At 32.6% G+C, this 20501-nt stretch overlaps 1 protein-coding gene across 2 annotated transcripts in view; it reads left to right on the forward strand.

Moving 5' to 3' along the window:
- Positions 1–5545, forward strand: part of LOC106461520 (kinesin heavy chain-like) — a 103108-nt gene extending 97563 nt beyond the window's left edge. For both annotated transcript variants that reach the window (XM_013921349.2, XM_022388507.1), the window contains 4 exons: positions 481–565; positions 723–766; positions 2485–2565; positions 4124–5545. In XM_013921349.2, coding sequence (XP_013776803.2) covers positions 481–565; positions 723–766; positions 2485–2565; positions 4124–4146 — 233 coding nt within the window. In that variant the 3' untranslated portion in view covers positions 4147–5545. The remainder of the gene's footprint in view (positions 1–480; positions 566–722; positions 767–2484; positions 2566–4123) is intronic.
- The last annotated feature ends 14956 nt before the right edge of the window (positions 5546–20501 follow it).

The raw sequence follows: 20501 nt of genomic DNA on the forward strand, positions 1-20501 counted from the left end.
TAGAATAGTGTGTGAATGAAATAAAGAACTGGAGACAATGTAACACACACACACACACACACACACACACACACAAGTGAATAATCCTAATTAGTAACACAATGACAATGTGTGTGTTTGATTGTAACACAAACATATTGTGTATGTTTGCTTATTTGCCAATAGGTGTTTGTTTTTACTGGATCAGAGAACTTTTATCAGACTGTTCTGTCTAAACTTAACCTTTCAGACTTACTCAGAGCAATCAGCACTACCCATGTGACTTGTAACCTTGAGGTATCACTTGACCTACCATTGGAAGGCACTGCTGTCTACATCTTTGCACAATGTGTAACATTACATTTATACCTTTCATGACTAGAACAGGTGTTACCTCAATATATACAGTTAAGAAGTGTTATGGGATAGTGTATAGTATTTAGTAGTATATAAAGAATATATATAAGTTAATAAAATAATTTTATTTTTATCTCTCAAAAGCAAAGCCAATTCGAGCTGGTCATAACCCTGCAATGACTGGAGGACAAGGCATACGAGGAGGTGGGGGAATGGCCATGGATAAAATGTAAATATAAGTACTTGTTAATTAATTTTTTTAAAGCTGAATTTTAAAGAAGTATAAGTAAATACTAGAATTTTTTTTATTAATCATGTACAATATTAGTTTGGTGTGTTAAAAGTGTAATCTTGGCATTTATAATAGATACTTTGTTTTGTTACAGGGCAATGAACAGTATGAATGCTAGAGACACCAGAACTGTTGGAGGCAAGGCTTAATTGTATTTGTTCTGTAGAATGTAATTTTACGTATGACTTATTTTGACACTGCTTTTTATGGTAAACATTTATAATATTTAACCTTACAAAGAACTGCACAGGTTAGTCCCACCCACCTTTATGCCCATATGCAGGTAATTTGGTTACTAGTTGCTAAACATTTGAAGAACTTCTGAAAAATTAAAATATGAAATTTTGAAGTAAAATTTTATTAAATATATGTTGATGATAAATAACATTTTAATACTACTCAAAAGTATCCTGTACCCCCCAGATTTTGTATTTTTATTTATTGTATACCTTAAGAAACCTTAAAAGTCTATAAAAATATTTATTACAGAAAAACTATGATTTTTCTTTTTGTCTGTCTTTCCAAAAATAAGGGCATTCATAATTTTTGGATGTGTAAGTAAATCACTGACATAAAGAGAGAGAAAAAAAAAGCTGAAACATACAAAATGTTTTAGTAATACTACTATTTATTTCCTTTTTTTTCCCCCCTTTCTGCTGTTGAAGCAGTTAAATACTAACAAATAAGCACATTATTGCCCAATGATTATCATGAATATTTTGGGCACAAACTAATGAGTTTATATCTTGGGAGGCACACACACACACACCGACAAACAAGAACAATAAATTCAAGAAAATCATACTTATATTGTCACAACAAAGGCACTACTTATCAATTTCTAATACACATGAAGGAAATACTTGCAAGGATGTTCAAAATAAAGAAAAAAATACATTTTCTCTGGTAATGGACAAAGTACTGAAAGTTTTCTGAACTTAATTTACAAGGATAATTGTTATGAACATACTTCTCGTGCAAATAAAACAGTTTTAACTGTTATAACTACACTTAATTCGTTTTATCTGTAGAACTTATAATCATACCATAGATTCTTAAGTAACTAGCATTAATTGCTTGAATAATATTTACTGTTTTCCTGGTTTTTTTTCATATGTGAAGTTATTTTGAAAGTTTAGAACTCAACCTTGTTATTTGTTAAGTTTGCATTCAGTGAAGTTATGATCACTTATTTTATTTTGTAGAATACTATGGTTGTTAGCATAGTAAGCATATAGTGAATTTAAGTTATTTCTAAAATGAAGTAATTATCACTATAAAGTAGCTAAAAGAAATCGTTCCAAAATGCTGTTTTTATGCACCTCTGATTTGAAATCCAAAATGAACTAATTTTATGAAAACTGTCATAAAAAATGAGCAGTGAAATGTGGATTTGTACTATAATGGAACATTTTTATTTCTTAATAATGAGCTACATATGTATTTTACCTTATTTATGGGTTAACTGTAAGCATATTTTAGTATTATTGTGTAGATAATTATTGACAAAATGAATTGTTATTAAAACCACCTGCTTCTCAATGTTTTTTCAGAGCAAATGGAGTTTGTTTTACATAATGCCTAGACAGCAAGAACAAGCAGTAACTCTAGAAAATATTTTACTCTTTATATATATTGTCCTAATAGCTTTGTTTAGTACTTATTTAAGCATTACATAATGAAACTTCCATGGAAAAATGTTAAGAATTTAGGTTTTAAGCTATAGTTCAAGGTTTTTTCCTTTTTTTTTATGAAAATATTTATTTTTACCTTGAAAATAGATATTGCTATTTAAAAACAAGGATTACCATGTTATAAATGAATATTTGTTGGATTAAAGTATAATTGTATTTTAGGGAAGACTGAAGCTGAAGCTCTTGGATACAGGTCAACGAAGAAAGCCTCTGCATCTCCAAGGAATTCAAATGTTACTAAATGTAAGCTCGCTTTATTGTGCACTTTTGATATTCAGTGGAATCTATAAAACTTTTGTGTTGATTTACTTTATGTTATTATAAAATGACTCCTGCTAATATGAAAAAATTACAGGTTATAACCAGTATTTTGATTACAAATACTTTGTAAGTTTACGTCTGGAGGAAGGAAGTTAACATGTTTCCTAAAAACAAAATTTAAATGTGGTATAGTCTTTCTAAAACAAAAATGTAAAGGTTCCCAATGACAGTGACCTCATATGGTCTGTCTTTCTGAAACAAAAATTTTAAAGGTCCCCAATGACAGTGACCTCATATGGTCTGTCTTTCTGAAACAAAAATGTAAAAGGTCCCCAATGACAGTGACCTCATATGGTCTGTCTTTCTGAAACAAAAATGTAAAAGGTCCCAATGACAGTGATCTCATATGATTCGTCTTTCTGAAACAAAAATGTAAAGGTTCCTAATGGCAGTGACCTCATATGGTCTGTCTTTCTGAAACAAAAATGTAAAAGGTCCCAATGACAGTGATCTCATATGATTCGTCTTTCTGAAACAAAAATGTAAAGGTTCCTAATGGCAGTGACCTCATATGGTCTGTCTTTCTGAAACAAAAATGTAAAAGGTCCCAATGACAGTGATCTCATATGATTCGTCTTTCTGAAACAAAAATGTGAAAGGTCCCAATGACAGTGACCTCAAATGGTCCATTTTTTGAAATAAATATGTAAAGGTTTCCAAAGAAATGTTCAGAATCAGTGGGCAAAAAATGATGTTCAGGTTTTTGCAGTGGAAGAAAATTATCGTGATTATTTCACTTTCTTTGTATAAATAAAGTTAAGGGCAAAAAGTAGCAAGAATTAATAATAGGTTTTATTGAAATTTGTTAAATTTCATTCTAAAGCAAAATTATAAACTTATGGAAAGCCATATATAAAGTTAACATCAACTGGAGATATGAGAAAGAAACTGGGCAGTGTTAAAAGATTTGCCTTACACATAACGTTAGAATGTCTAGATGGTTGCTTCATTCAAGTGAGTTTCTAGTTATATCACTAATCAGCTCTTCATTTGTTAATAAACGAAACAATCCAAATTACCCAATTAAATTATTTTCAGCTTTTGATGTATATAAATGAAATAAGTACCTCGAATCTAAACCTTAGGCAGATCATTTGGTGGTAACGGGGATGCTCATAAACAATGAACTTTTTTGTTAATAATAGGCCTATGAAAGCTAGTGTTGTGTCTGTCTAGCTAGATCACTTGCTGATAAACAACAAAAAAACTTATTTTTAATTATCTACTAAAATAATTTTGTAGTAAATATAACCATGTATTCTGTGGAGTACAAAGAATCTTTGTTTCTTCAGAACAAAACCATATAGCCATTAAATCATGAAATAAGACTTTATTGAAAGTGTGTGTAGTATCATTCTGATTAAGGCCCTAAGGTTAAATAATGATGTATAATCTTTAATATTTAAGAACCACAATAGGGAATTTAAATAAAACTTGCTAAAAAATTTTTTTTCTAACAAAAGATGTTTTTTTCTTTCAGCACAAGAAAGAGGAGGACGTTAACAACTATCTGTGAACCTTATAATAGTTGACTCAACTATTTTTTGTTTCTTGATATCACCTAACCAGACAAGAATTTGGGGCAAGTCTTATGCAAAGAACAATAAGCCATGGATCTATCTAAATGAATGGGAAGCAGATCCTTTTAATTATCATTATAATGACAAAATGATACAACTTATGTAATATTTTCTTGTTCAGTATTTTTATGTCATTGTAATGTAAATATTGATGCTTGTGGGTTCTGATAAACATATTTAAGACAGAGTCCAGTTAGTGATTGATTAGGTTGTTCTGAGTTAAACTATATTCAAAATAGGATGGCAGTTTTGTTTCCTTTTAGTTCAGATGCTTATTTCCTGATTAATGTGGCTAATTAAATCTTTCTGTAATGAGTGTTGAAGCTTTTAGCATATTCGTTAACCTAGAAAACGACAACATGGAGTGCGATTGCTCTTTGTTGAATACACAAATAAAGGACACTTTCTATTGCAATACCATAGAAAAATGGTAGTCTTCAGTAGAAGTGGTTTTAAATTCCTCTATAATTGTGATATTTAATTGGTGTTACTGATGATAAGATCATAAGTATAAAAAGATTATGCCTATGTATATAAATGCTGTTAAGCTACACATGTCCCACATTTGATGGGGAGGTGAGAAGGTACTTTGAGTAATCCAGCTTATTTTTTTTCATTTTTCATTTAAAATGTACTTGTGGAACCTGTATCTGAGTCTAAAGAGTAAGGTACATAACAGGCTATTAGATAAAACTTGTTTTTTCCCTATAAGTACCTTTTTGTACACGTATTTTACTTTCGTTTCTTGTAATTCTTAATTTTAGCACTTAAATTGATAATGATGCTTAAAAACAGATATTTTTATCATTTAGTGTTGGTTTTAACAATTTTAATAATGCTAAACAGTTGTGATAGAGTTTGAGAAACTTTCAAATGACGGAATTATAATGTACTGTAAAGTGAGTTATGTATGAATGTGGTTCAAATACATATAACTGGACAGATATGTTCCTAGATGTTTGTACAAGATTTCTCCACTTGGTTTTCTCATACACCTTCTTAGATAATACAATGAAAACAATAATGGTTCAACTCAGGCAGAGAATTCATAATTCTAGTGAGTGTAGAATCCAACAGTTGTGGGTGAATACTAAGAATAATGAAATATAAAGCGAACTAAAATACAATTCTGATTACATAGTTCAAATTTTTACATCCTATGGACTAAATTTTATTAAGTTATAACTTAGAAGTTGCATTGTAACACTGATTAAGTACAGGAGAGAAATTTCTACTTTAGTCTGTAGTGTGATGAAGTAGAAGTTGTAACTTCTTACTGTTGTTCTTTGGTTTAATAAATAAAATCCAAATGTATACTTTCATATTGTGTTTTTGTTTTCATTCATTATCAAAACTGTGAAACAGTACTATCACTGCTTGATGCAGTACACTATTACTTAGTCATGCTTTTAATAGCACAACATGTGTCTAGTTCTTTTCACAACATGTCAACAGTACAACCTCAGAAGGGATGAATATTGTGTATATTGAATGTTGTCTTTAAAGATGTGAGTCAGCACAGTTTCTTGCAGGTTACTAGAGAATATTTGTCCATTTTTCAATAATTTTCTGTTTATAAGTTTAGTAGGCCTGGCATGGCCGGGTGGTTAAGGCACTTGACTCGCAATCTGAGGGTTGCAGGTTCGAATCTCTGTTCCACCAAACATGCTCGCCCTTTCGGTTGTGGGGGCATTATAATGTGATGGACAATACAACTAATCATTGGTAAAAGAGTAGCCAAAAATTTGGCAGTGGGTGGTGATGACTAGCTTCCTTTCACTGCTGAACTGGGGATGGCGAGCACATGTAGCTTTGTGCAAAATTGACAACATACCAAACTAAGTTTAGTATTTTATGTAACAGTTTTCAAGTTTCCATGCAAAGCGCTTTTCAGAGAACTCAAAAGCTTAATAACTTATCATTAAATTTTGCATCAACAGCCTTTCATCATAACAACCTAAACATAAACTATTGGTCTAATACAGCAACTTAATTTATGAATTTTTGGCAGCTCCTATATTACAAATGCTTGTAAAACAATGGTTTTGATTTATTAAGTCAATTTCCATTTTGAATTTGGGCATCATTTTAGGAGTTTAGCTTTTCACTTTTTTTGTCATACTCCTTAAATGTAGCAACATTGTTTGCTCTTTCAAAACATTTATTATGTATTAGAATAATCCACTCTATAGAACGCCCCCCAGTGGCACATTCTGCGGAGTTACAACGCTAGAAACGGGGTTTCGATACTCGTGGAGGGTAGAGCACAGATAGCCCATTGTGTAGCTTTGTGCTTAATTACAAATAAACTCTATAAAACAACTATGTTTCAGGTTCATATATCACGATACATTTATAGTAACTGAGTTTGTAAGTCTTTCAATTCTTCATATCTAATGTTTTGTGATTTACTTCTACAATTATAAGTATTTAGTTTTCTTAAACCAACATGATACCAGCTTTCTTAAAACATGCCATACTTTTAGAATCCTGACGTAATAACTCAAAAGCAACTTAGAGATTTTTAGACAATAACGCAAATCTTAATTCGAGTTACCAAGTTTTTTTTATCAATAAAATTTAAGACAAAACTTGAAAAGATTTAGTACTTGTCAAAAAAGGGTTTCTAGTTCAGTGGGACAGCAATAAGTCTATGGACTTACAACGCTAAAATCCGGGGCTCAAATTCCAGATAGTCCAATGTGGCATTGTTGTAAAAACAATCGAACAAAACCTAGGGATCTAATGTCTTTAACAACATTTGTAATTGCCAGGTGGAGAAGCCGTGGTTACAAATGAACTGACTCAAATGGCTATTTCTTTTAATCTCCTTCTGGAAAGGTCCAATGAATTTTTTAACGGTGATTGGCCAAAAATTATTTATAAAGTGGTTTCCTTAAATTATGATAACCATGCAAGAATAAGTGTCTAGCCTCATTAGCCTTTAATACCACCATCACCACTAATGCTGTTTCTCTGTGGTGGCCCTGGATCTGCCCTGTAGCATGCCAAACAATTGTACAGTCAGTGTTTCCTTTTTTTTTTCTTATCTTTAAATGCTTTTCAAAGTCCATCAACCGTGCACAGAAAAAGGTTTCCGTGGACCCATTTGAACTACTCAAAAGACATGGGATTTTGTACTTGGGACACACCTGCGAATCATGTAACATGAATTCGCGTTTGATCTATCATCTCGATGCTATGTCCTGATAGAGCCATACCTTATTAGTTTCGAATTCATACAAAGATGGTTTTTCTTCACAATATAGTGGTATCGACAAGTTAGTCTGATAGAATACAGAATTCATCTCTCTCCCTTTCTCTCTTTTTTTTAAATCTCTGGATACTTATCTTACCATTTATAGTTCTAACATGTAACAATCATAACTCCCTTGGAAAAACTTTCTCAACATGATCAGTATCATTTCTGAACTACTGTAATTTTATCTAAAACAAAGTTACTGAATAACTAAATTACTTATGTTTAATACAAGTGTAACATTGATATTATCAGCAATGATTTTTTTTGGTGTAAGAAATCCAAATATGGAAAAACAAAAAAAAGCTTAAAAGTTATTATAAAATAATTTCATATTTTATAATTTTTAAATATGAGATATTTTATGGGAAAAGTCTCAAAGTAAGGTTAATGGACCACACTAGCTTGGAAAGCAACTACATTTCACGTGTGCTCCCTCCTCTGGCGCAGCCTTGATTAAACGTGAAATATTTTTTTTTTATTTAGATTAGTATGCATATGTTAACGAAATTTGGCAGATTATCAGTTAACATTACAATGCTTTCATACTCAAAATATAATTTTTTATTGATTCTTAAGCTTTCTTAAGCAATGTTTTTCTCATACCTATTTTTTTTTCTTTTCACATGTTACCTATCCAACATGCAAAGTAATTTTCATTTTAATATTAAAAATATTTTTATGCATCAGAAAAATTTCAAATTTCACATGCGAAATCTTTATAATGTCCAGATAGTTATCAAACGTTTCACGAAGAAAAACTTTATATTTTATCAGTTATTTTCACTAACAAATCTCTATGTGTTCGATAGATTTGACCTCATAACCGACATAAAAATTAGGAAGTCAATATAAATTATGCTTCTTTCGTTCTAGAATGACTACAAATTACGCATGTACGAAAACGGGCACCTGCGCGCGCATGTACGAAAATGAGCACTTGCATGTATGAAAATGGCCACCTGCGCGCGCAAATACGAAAATGAGCACCTGCGCGCGCATGTACGAAAATGAGCACCTGCGCGCGCATGTACGCAAATGGGCACCTGCGCGCGCATGTACCAAAACGGGCACCTACGCGCGCATGTACGAAAATGGGCACCTTATAATAGTTGGTTGACTCAACGATTTTTTGTTTCTTGATATCACCCATCCAGTCAAGAATTTGGAGCAAGTCTTATGCAAAGAAGTCTTATGCCATGGATCTATCTAAATGAATGGGAAGCAGATCCTTTTAATTATCATTATAATGACAAAATGATACAACTTATGTAATATTTTTATGTCCAGTATTTTTATGTCATCGTAATGTAAATATTAATGCTTGTGGGTTCTGATAAACATATTTAAGACAGAGTCCAGTTAGTGATTGATTAGGTTGTTCTGAGTTAAACTATATTCAAAATAGGATAGCAGTTTTGTTTCCTTTTAGTTCTGATGCTTATTTCCTGATTAATGTGGTTAATTAAATATTTCTGTAATGAGTGTTGAAGCTTTTAGCATATTCGTTAACCTAGAAAACGACAACATGGAGTGCGATTGCTCTTTGTTGAATACACAAATAAAGGACACTTTCTATTGCAATACCATAGAAAATGGTAGTCTTCAGTAGAAGTGGTTTTGAATTCCTCTATAATTGTGATATTTAATTGGTGTTACTGCTGATAATATCATAAGTATAAAAAGATTATGCCTATGTATATAAATGCTGTTAAGCTACACATGTCCCACATTTGATGGGGAGGTGAGAAGGTACTTTGAGTAATCCAGCTTATTTTTTTTTCATTTTTCATTTAAATCTTATTTAACGTATTTTACTTTCGTTTCTTGTAGTTCTTAATTTTAGCACTTAAATTGATAATGATGCTTAAAAACAAATATTTTTATCATTTAGTGTTGATTTTAACAATTTGAATGATGCTAAACAGTTGTGATAGAGTTTGAGAAACTTTCAAACGACGGAATTATAATGTACTGTAAAGTGAGTTATGTATGAATGTGGTTCAAATACATATAACTGGACAGATATGTTCCTAGATGTTTGTACAAGATTTCTCCACTTGGTTTTCTCATACACCTTCTTAGATAATACAATGAAAACAATATGTAAAAATAGCGTTTCATATCTATCTCTTGTCTTCCGAAATCCACTATCCACAAGATTTTAAATTTTGGTATTTGTGACAAATAAAAAATAAGCAATTTTCAAATTCCCCAAGAATGCTTACGGAGTTAGTCAGTGTCGTATGACTTTTTTGTCTCTTTCTCTCTCTCTTGTCTCTGGTGGTTAGGGCGAACTGGGGATCGCGGGATCGAATCACCTTCACCGAACATGCTTGCTCCTTTTAGCCGTGGGGATGTCATAATGTCAATCCTATTATTCGTTGGGTGTTTTTGACCAGTCTTCCTTTCTTCTAGTCTATCACTTCTAAATTAGGGATGGTTAACGCAAAAAAAGCCCTCGAGTAGCTTTGCGCGAAATTCTAAAAACAAACAAATAAATAAACAATCAAGAGGTATTACAAACACAACGTACAATCAATTCCTTCGATACCTGCAAGTTGGTTAGTTCAATACATATACATATATATGTACATTTGTTCAGAGAATTACGTATTTTTTTGTTTCAAAACACAGTTGTCTCTGGGGGAATACTTTAACCAAAACGTAATTCTTTTAAATAGTTTACCTATTCTGTGAACAAATAAATATATAATATTCGTTACAAAAACACAGTTGTCTCTGAGGGAATACTTTAACCAAAACGTAATTCTTTTAAACAGTTTACCTATTCTGTGAACAAATAAATATATAATATTCGTTACAAAAACACAGTTGTCTCTGAGGGAATACTTTAACCAAAACGTAATTCTTTTAAACAGTTTACCTATTCTGTGAACAAATAAATAGATAATATTCGTTACAAAAACACAGTTGTCTCTGAGGGAATACTTTAACCAAAACGTAATTCTTTTAAACAGTTTTCCTATTCTGTGAACAAATAAATAGATAATATTCGTTACAACATCGATGCGACTTAAACATTGGGGAATCAAATCCAAAGAGAAGGTAACTTACCAATTATATTTTCAAGCTTCATTGAGAGCGTGATTTTAATGTTACTGTAATGGATGAAACGGTACTATCTCTTCATGTTTAGTTGCTCTGACGTAAATACCACACTAATAGCAGTGAACGAGGATTCGTTTAAAATAGATTTTCCCTGTACTTGTTATCAAAAGACAAATAAAATAGTGTTGTGAGTTTCGAGTCGTCAATTTATAGGGTGGATATAGATTTCTGGATATACTTACATACAAATATAATATCACAAAATATAAGTACCGCGTGTATATATATGTAATTCACATTGTTGCATATCATATAATAACCTGGTAGATTAATGTCGTCCAACATGTAGTATATTGCATGAACTTCAGTTCGGCACCAGCGGATTTGACATATCGTACAAATTACCATTTTAACAAAAAACATTTCCTGGATTTGAACATTTTCTGAAAATCGATGATTTTAGAAGGACCCTTACTTCGAAAACTTTTGTCATGGTTGACATAACGGCCAGGAATTAAGTGGTTAAGTTTGTGTATTAATTACAGATTTAAAAGTGGGACCCATGCTTTCGACTTTTTAATCTTATTTTTTAAGTCAATGTTGCAGCAAATTGCTTGTGGGTCTATGAATTTGTTGATTACAGAGTCTCCAATAACATTTGAGTGACATAAGATATTTAAACAAAAGTGACATCAATATTATAATTAATCCCATTAATTGTTTGTTTGTTTTGAATTTCGCACAAAGCTACACGAGGGCTATCTGCTCTGGCCGTCCCTAATTTAGCGGTGTAAGACTAGAGGGAAGGCAGCTAGTCATCACCATCCACCACCAACTTTTGGGCTACTCTTTTACCAACGAATAGTGGGATTGCCCGTGACATTATAACGCCCCCACTGCTGAAAGGGTGAACATGTTTGGTGTGACGGGAATCCCATTAATTACCACTGGGATTGTTTATTCGTTTGTAATTAAGCACAAAGCTACACAATGGGCTATCTGTGCTCTGCCCACCACGGGTATCGAAACCCGGTTTCTAGCGTTGTAAGTCAGCAGACATACCGCTGTACCACTGGGGGCGTGACTGCTGGGACTTTCTATATATATTACACAGAAAATTAGTAATTTCATTCATTTTGTTTGGTTAGGTATTTACGCTGGCTATCTTAACAATGCAATATGCAGAAACCTGTTGTATCTTAACGAGTCATATTTATTATCGTATCATACTGATTCGCCTTTCGCAGGTATAAAAGACTGACACTACAAGAGTGAAATTCACTTTAGTTTTAGCTTTACTTAAATGAAAAATACTGAATTGGACAAAAAAGGAAGAGGAACGTGTATTTTTAAAAAAATGGAAGCATTGGATAATAGCTAATTGCAATGTTTTTTCCGGTATGATGGTGCTAACTTGTATTTATAAATAAAAGAGCGAAGCAATTGAACAGCTTAGCTTTGAAACCGCGGCAATGATAGACCAGTTTTCACATAAATAATAAAAAGTAACAAATTTTATCAACTTTTAAAATGCCTTTAATGAGATAAGCTGAAGCACGAAGATAAAGGTAAACAAATGAAGTCATTTAACCCGTAAAAGCGCCAACGAATTGATGTAAACTTTTCAGCAGTGTTATTTACCTTCAGAAAATGTGAACATTCACGAGGAATTAGACACATTCCGTGGCAAATGTCCTTTCAAATACCAAGCAAGCCTGGTAAATCTGGCATCAAAATGTGGGCTTGTTGTCTTTCAATGACACATCCTATACTCATAATATGCAAATGTATACAGGAATAGAAGGACAACCAAGAGAATAAAATCAAGAAAAAATAAGTCTTACTGGATGTGGTCTAGCGGTTAGGAAATAGTGGATACAATGTAACTTGTGATAATTTCTTTATACGAGTTGAAAGTCGACCATGAAATTGTTAGACTTAGAGTCCGTGGGTGAGTTATAAGAGTGACAGTTAAATCCCAACATTCGATTAGAGTAGCACAAGAGTTGGTGGTGGGTGCTTTGATTAGCTGCCTTCTTTCTAGTATATGAGTGTAAAATCAGGAATTAGTTGAAAATTAGGGATAGCCAGTGCAAGAAGCTCTTGTGTAGTTTTTCAGCGAATATTCGAAACAAACAAACACTGTTTTATCTACTTTCCAATTTTTACCTACACTCAAAGGGAATGGAAATATATTTTATTATAAGTTTATATTTTTATGTTTTAACTACTCTTCTGAAGTTCTTATTTTGTGTGCATTTAAAAGAAATATTTTATTTTCTCTGGTTTTAGGACATTAAGTGAGTCAATAAAAAAAAAATATGACAGCATGAGCCTAATTGGAGTTAACTTTGTTAAGTAAGTGCTTATGTGCTTTAAATAACTCCAATATGTACGTGATCTGAAATACCAAAGTTTGCATATGTATGCTTCCGATTTTTGATGTATGATTTAAAATATACTACATCCTTCCTAAAGATGTGAGTTCGCTTTTATCATCTTTCCGTAAGTTAAAGTGACTGTACTCATAAGCATTTTATACTCACATTCCAGTAAAATATTTACACAATTATGTCACTAGATAGCGCTAACTACGTAGCTAGTTATACTGTGAAGATTATTTAGTTTGTCTTAATTTTTAACACATCGTCTAAACAGCTTCTGAGCACTAACAAGTTTTTTACATAAGGCACAGTAAATTTGAATTTTTATGCCATTTTTTGTTACTTATTAAAAAGCCCCCCCCAGTGGCACATCGGTATGTCTGCGGAATTTTACCGTTAGAAACAGCAACTGACCAAAAATTTCTTATTCATCGCCCCCAGTAGCTCAGTTATACGTCTGAAGGCTTATAACATTAAAAATAGGGTTTCGATTCCTGTGGTGGCTACAGCACAGCTAGCCCATTATGTAGCTTTGGGCTTAACAACTAACAAATAATAAGCAACTTATTTATCGTAAAACATCCCAAATTTAACCAGTTAAGTCTCTTAAACAGTTTATGAAAATTAAATTAAACTATCAGAAACGCTGTTTGTGCTAGTAATTACTAAGCGTATTCATAACTCATTGAAATAATTTAGAGTAAGTGAACATTTTCTGAAAAGGATGTTTTTGGGAATTCCTGTAATGGAAAAGTGGTCGGATTGTGCTAATATAAACTGTAATGTTTTTGTATAATTAAAGTGTTACTCTTTATTGAAAACATAACAGTATTTTGTTAAGAACACAATCTTTAGTACTATATTTACAAAGTACATTAATAAAGATATAATCAAACCCTTACGTACAGTCCTAGTGAAAGTCACGTTATTGTGTTGTGTGGCGCAGCGGTATGTCTGCGGACTTTCGATACCCGTGATGGGCAGAGCACAGATAGCCTTTTGTGTAGCTTTGTGCTTCATACCAAACAACAACTTTTATTTAAAATTGTGTTCTGTGATAAAGAAATGGTTGTTGCATATACCATAGTTATTTTTCTAATTGTTTGAATTTTGAATACCCAAAGTGTGAAATGTTTATGGAATTTTCTTTGTGGTGCCATTCACTAGATGGCGCCACATTGTATTTATTATTTCAGTCACATACATTGATACACACACACACACACTCTCATATATATAGCTACGTCTATCATAGTAAGATGTTGATATTATGATCAACAAGCACGGGTCTTAATGCTATTTACTTTTTGTGTGGACCCAATCATATGCTTTTGATTAATCACTAAATGTTTCAAATTTCAACAAAATTATACAGATGCAAAACGCCGAGTAAATAAATTTGAAAAGTTATGCGATAAATGTTTAAGGTTCTTTACTGAATACAACAACAACAAAATTCTTCCAATATACGTTTACTTTTCATAACAGTTCTGTATAAATAAACATCCGAACAACCGATATGCCTGTCAAATTTTTATAGCGTTTGACCATGCACGTGCAGTGTGAAGATATCAAAATCTGTTTTTCATTTTGCGGTTTGGTTGCACAGATCACGTTCTTGAAAATTTTATTTTTTAAGTACAACTCTCTACAAGTAAAGTAATGATGGTTACATTGATGTTCTCTAATAAGTTATTATTTCTGTCAAAATCAAATTTTCACATCAAGTTTTTGAGAGATAGGGGTTAAATTTGTTTGTTTGAAGTTTAGCACAAAGCTACACGGGTATCGAAACCCGGTTTCTAAAGTGGTAAATACCGCTGGGCCACTGGGGGGCAGTGGTAAATTATCGAAATGTCGTTGTACTTGAGCAAATTGAATGGGATATATTGAAATTTAATATCTTTCTACCAATAAAATAAAAATATTTCATTGTGCACAATGGTTGTATCACGTTGAGAGTACTTTTAATATAATGTTATAATAAAATTATGTTCAATTCTGGCAAAACATAAAGAACATTGAAACGTTTACAATTATAACTTATGATACACACAAACTACCACGTGTTAGTGCACTTTGTGTCAAACTGTGGAATATTTATGAGAAAGAATATATCTATGTATTGTTGTAGAATATTAATATTTAACTGGACACAAACAGATCGATGAAATAGAACCGCTCTTTGAAATTATTTATGTAAAATCAATCATTCAGACGAGTTGTTTTGGTTTGTTTGTTTAAAGTTAAGCACAAAGCTACACAAAGGGATATCTGTGTTCTTCCCAGATAGTCCTTTGTGTAGCTTTGTGCTTGACAAATCTTAGGGATGTTTTTCGACAAATAGGACTATTTTTTGGGAGCATAAATTGGGTGGAATGGTAGGTTGTTGAGGTAATTTATGTCAAAATACTGATTAGTTTTCACAAGCTGTCCCAGTTAACGCCGACGTGCCTTGTCAGTTGTTGCAGTGTTTGGCCATACACGTGTCATGTGAATATATCAAAGTTCGTCTATCAATGTATGCAATTTTGCTGAACAAATCAATTTCGCTCTGAAGTCCTTTTTTTGTGAAAATTGTTCTCTAGAACGAGTAGAATAATGATCGTTCTGTTATTTTATCCATTTTTTAGACATAGATACATTTTCACATCAAATACTTGAAACACGATAACGTTGAAAGTTTAAAGAAAAACCAGACTCCTGATATAAATTATCCTTCCAGTATTTGTATTTTTTTCAGTTACTTATTTTCTCAAAATAAAAATATTTATTCATATTTTGTACGTACTTCATACTGATTCATCACATTCGAGTTATCCTCTCCTTCACCTTCATGGACCAATGAACACATCATTTGATATTGCTATTCAACTTTAAACATAAAAAGCTACACTCAGGCGTCTTTTAAACATCTTTTCATTAAAAAAAAATGAAATATTTCCATAATACACGCACTTTAATAACAGGTATTGATCATAAGATTCAACAGAAAAAAAAATCGTTTTTTCGATATCTTTTGCTGACACTTTGAACATGATTCATCAAGGAATCGAGAAACTTGCTTTTTTAAACCGTCCCATTTTTATAGTAGAATAATATAATTAGAATCTGTAGAGTGACTTGAAGGAGTAATAAACGCAACTATTAATTTGTATATAGGACAGCGAGATGCAGGAAGCAAAACTCAGTTTTACTCAGGATAAATCTCAGTAATTTTCTTTGGATGTGAGCAACTTATAGATGATTTGAGCAAGTGAAATGCTCGTTTAAGTATGTTGAGAATGCAAATTAACCTATCTTCCAAATGAATAGCTTTAGCTTGCGAGGAAGTAATTTTAATTTCCACACACGTACGTCAAACTTGGCCAAGGAAGAATTATGCATGGAGGAATATTAACAGAGCAAAAGACAGATTCGATTTACTTCGTATTTGGGGTAATGTTTGTTCGAACGTTGCAGGAAACATTAATGACATTCAACTCATTCCAATGTAATAAAACATCTTACCGGATTACTGATAAAGAAAAGTTAGGAAAATAGAGAGTTTTGTGGAATTAATCCACAATCGACCTCTTTTGGTATATTTACTGACAATACTTCTGTTCGCATGAAATGTATATCATTAATTTTTTTAGAAGTGTGGGAATCACGGAATTTAATGGTAAAAAACAACGTAAGTTCTAACAAAGAGTCGTTAATGTCTAATCGTAAATACTAGGCTTAAAATACATTTCTTCTCCAGTTCGTTTGTTCTTTTTGGTTTCTTTTTTTTTATTTACTGACACTTGAAATCAAGTGGAGCTTTTATTGGCATCTCTTACTCCTCGCTTCCTTAATCACCCCGCCAGGAATGAGGAGGAAGTAGTCTAGTTAGATACGTCTAACTAAGTGATGCATGTTTATTCTTCCAAGTCCTAAATTCGCCCGTGGAATTAATACCCATTCTCAGATTAATTTTGCTTTTTTTGTGATTTTATAACTCTGGCTGAAACAGGTTTCCTTAAAGCTAGTAGTTATGGAACCTGATATACTTATTTGTATTTAACCATGAAAAAATTATCACGTATATGTTACTAGGTTACTTTCTTTCTTAGATCACCGAATACCTTAAGAAAACGACATGTAAAACGTAAGTATCATTTCTAAATAATTCATTACGAGAGTTATGTTAAACGCAATTGTATTATTTATATTAATAAATAACTTGGAATCATCAAGTTTAGGTGATCTATTAATTTTCTCACACTTCCTACAGGTGTCACTACAGTATCAGTTTGTTTCAGAAGTTTTTCACAAAGCTAAACAAAGGTCTATCTGTGCATATCTGTCCATAATAGACTTAAGGAATGACAGCTATTCAGCAGCAACCACCAGCAACTCTAGGATTACTCTTGTCGGATTGAAGAATAGGAAATGATCATCACTCTTATAACGCACCTTAGCCCTAAAGTGCGGAACATAGCTCTGCACAACTAGATTTGAACCACGAACCCTCGGATTCATAATCCGAGTCCTCTAACCACTATGCCACACCCGACCGACATCACTGTATTAAAAAAACACTTCAGAATAGGTTCTAAAGAGACTCTCAACCATTTGTGTATTTCATTGCACGCGCTATAGAAGTAGTAACGCAGTCTACTTAACATTGTAGATATAAAATGTTCATTTCGCTTTCACTGGTCATTTAAGTTAAATGTAATAAGACAGCGTTTCAAGATTTGTAGTACATTTCAGAGTTTCTGAACAGTGAGTAATTAGACTCACCTATACAGTACACTGTATAGTAGCAATCAAACGAAGTAATATGGCCAAACGAGCCTACTGGTTAGTGTGCTCGGTCTGTGAATCTAAGTGTTCATGGTTCCCATCCCTTGATGCGAAAAGCGCTTTGCACTTTAGGGCCATGGGTGCGCTATGATATTGATGGTCAAGTCCCATTATTCGGACAGACAATAATAGCCAGAGTTGGCGGTGAGTGCTGTTGACTGATTGTCTTCTCTATAATCTATCAGATCAAAAGTAAGGACGACTATATACCAATAGCCCCTGTATAGGTTTGTGGGAAATTATGAACAAACAAACGAAATAAAAGCAACACATAGTTGAAAATAATACATTTTCTAAAATACTAAATTATTGTAACACTTTTTAAAGTAACACATTCCATTACAGGAATTTGCTAACTTTTCGCATTTTATATTCTTAGGCTAGAATAGAGTAAGAATGACAGTCAAAAACAAAACTGTGTAGAATGCATACTCGATTCCACTTGAATTGTATTTCTTAATTCTTGTCTCTACTTTTGTCTGGGGCAAATATATGCAACTTTGGAGTTAATTTTGCTTATAAGCATCTTATAAGTTGTAAGCCGTCTCCAGCCATTAATAAGACAACCAATTTGTTTATTTGCCTTTATGGTTTTACGTCTATAATCTAATCAGAGACTAGATAATATTTTAAGTCAGTATTGACGAGTCTGGCATTTCTTTTGGAATACTTAAAAATTGATTAAGTAAGCTGCCATGTAAGTGTAATATATTTAAACCATATAGCTGTGATATGAGGCTTAAATTTTACTTGTATTTCATAAATAAAATTTTATTTGTACAAGTTTTAGTGACTTAAATTACGTGTATGTTTTTACTTATATGCACGATTTACTTGTTTTTGTACCTTTTCCAAATTTTAAAGTGATTTAAACAACGTTCACGTTTCCTGGAGATCTTGCATAATTTGTACTTTCTAAGATGTAGCTTTGAATTTGTGAACATTCAACAAAAACGATCAAGTTTGAATACCTATCAAATATTGATTTTTTCTTGTGGATTTTTGGATGTACACATGTGTGTCACAATCACATGTATTAATATTTTACAAGCTTATGGTGAGTACCAATTGTTGTTCTGGAGTTACTCTCTTGTGAATTCTTAGTTTGCAATTTTGAAGGTTCTTAGTTGACCATAGGCAAAGTTTAATGCGTGAGATGTTGTCTTGACAATGTCGCCGAAATAATTAGTGTGTTAAGTTCATTATCAGGAACTTGTGTTTCAACAAGTTTTGCACCTTAGAAGTGTATAAGTGCCAAATTTAGAGCATCTTATGTATAAAGTGACAAGCGATTAACTGATTCTGAAACTCACTTCGTATAATTGTTTCTTTGACATGTGATTATATTCGGTCTTCGTTACTACATGCTCTACTTCCAAATCATGAAAGGAACATAAGTGTCGGATTAATGAATTATTACAGTTATTATTTTAATTATTCTTTAATTTGTTTACTTTTTCTATTAATTAAAATGAAACTAGAAAGTATCTGCGAGCCCAAAATTTTGGTGTAGCTTTGAAGAATGGAGTTACGTGTGTAGTAAAAGGCGGTACAGCGTTTTTAAATAATGCTAATGAACCACATGTACTAGTCTTGAAATACAGTTTTAACCCTAAATTTATCACTGGGATCTATATGGATTCTGTTGACCTTTTAAACACATTTGTCTAAACTATTCGTATACCAAACTGCTTGTGGGTCCATGATCTTCGTGTTTACAAGGTTCCTAATATCATAGGACCCTGGCGTGGCTTGGTAGTTAGCGTGTACAGACTGAGAATTAGAAAGTTCGTGGCTCGCGTCTTGCAATATACTTTCTGAGTTTTGGAGCTGTAGATTTGCTCTAAGAGCGCTGATTAGATTACAATATTTTATTAGAGTAAGACTCGTTGAATTATTGCCAATGAAAGCAATGAATGATGAGTTCCGCGAATTCTAATCAATGTTGAAAGCATACGATTTTGTCTCATATTTTATGACATAGAATACTTTTAATTGTAACACCGAATTCCGACTTTGAATTTGTTGTAAATATAATTGGTGTTCATAGGAAATTCAATCATTTAAATAATATCGAAGTAATGGTATTGGTATTTTCAACCTGAACGGAATCGCATGTGCACATGGGTTAAATGGTCAGGGCAGAGAACCCTTTAGTATATTCTAAGAACTTAAGAATGAAAATAAAGGAAAATGTATAACATGTCAACCACATTATGTCTGTTATATCTCGTGCTACCGACGCCTCCCGTTTAAAACCAGGGCTCATCAGGCCGGCTGGGATAGAATAGTCATAACAGTCAATGAGACTTCAGAAGGGCTTTATCAGGTTTTGGAAATGAATAACGATAATTAACTATTATTTCGAACTCTGAACCTTGACATCCCCAGGTCAACAAGCTAACCTCTAGGTCCGGCCTGATCCATAGCGAAACAAGTATGTCTTCGTCACACGTTTCGAAACACAACTATCGTGCTCTAAAAACCTTAGGCCCAATCCATAACAAAACAAGTTTTTCTTTATCACACGCTCTGAAAGACAACTATCGTGCTTCACACGCTTTGAAAGACAACTATCGTGCTCCAAAAACCTGCCAATTTATGCGTTGACCACAGTCTCAGCAACAGAAACACGCATATTAAAATAAAGCCAAATAACGACTCCAACATAGCACCCAATATTTAGTACATCACACTGAAACTATCTTACCAATAGCAGTGGAAATTTGT

The sequence above is a fragment of the Limulus polyphemus genome, unplaced genomic scaffold (assembly GCF_000517525.1).
Source record: "Limulus polyphemus unplaced genomic scaffold, Limulus_polyphemus-2.1.2 Scaffold977, whole genome shotgun sequence".
Taxonomy (NCBI): Eukaryota; Metazoa; Arthropoda; class Merostomata; order Xiphosura; family Limulidae; genus Limulus; species Limulus polyphemus.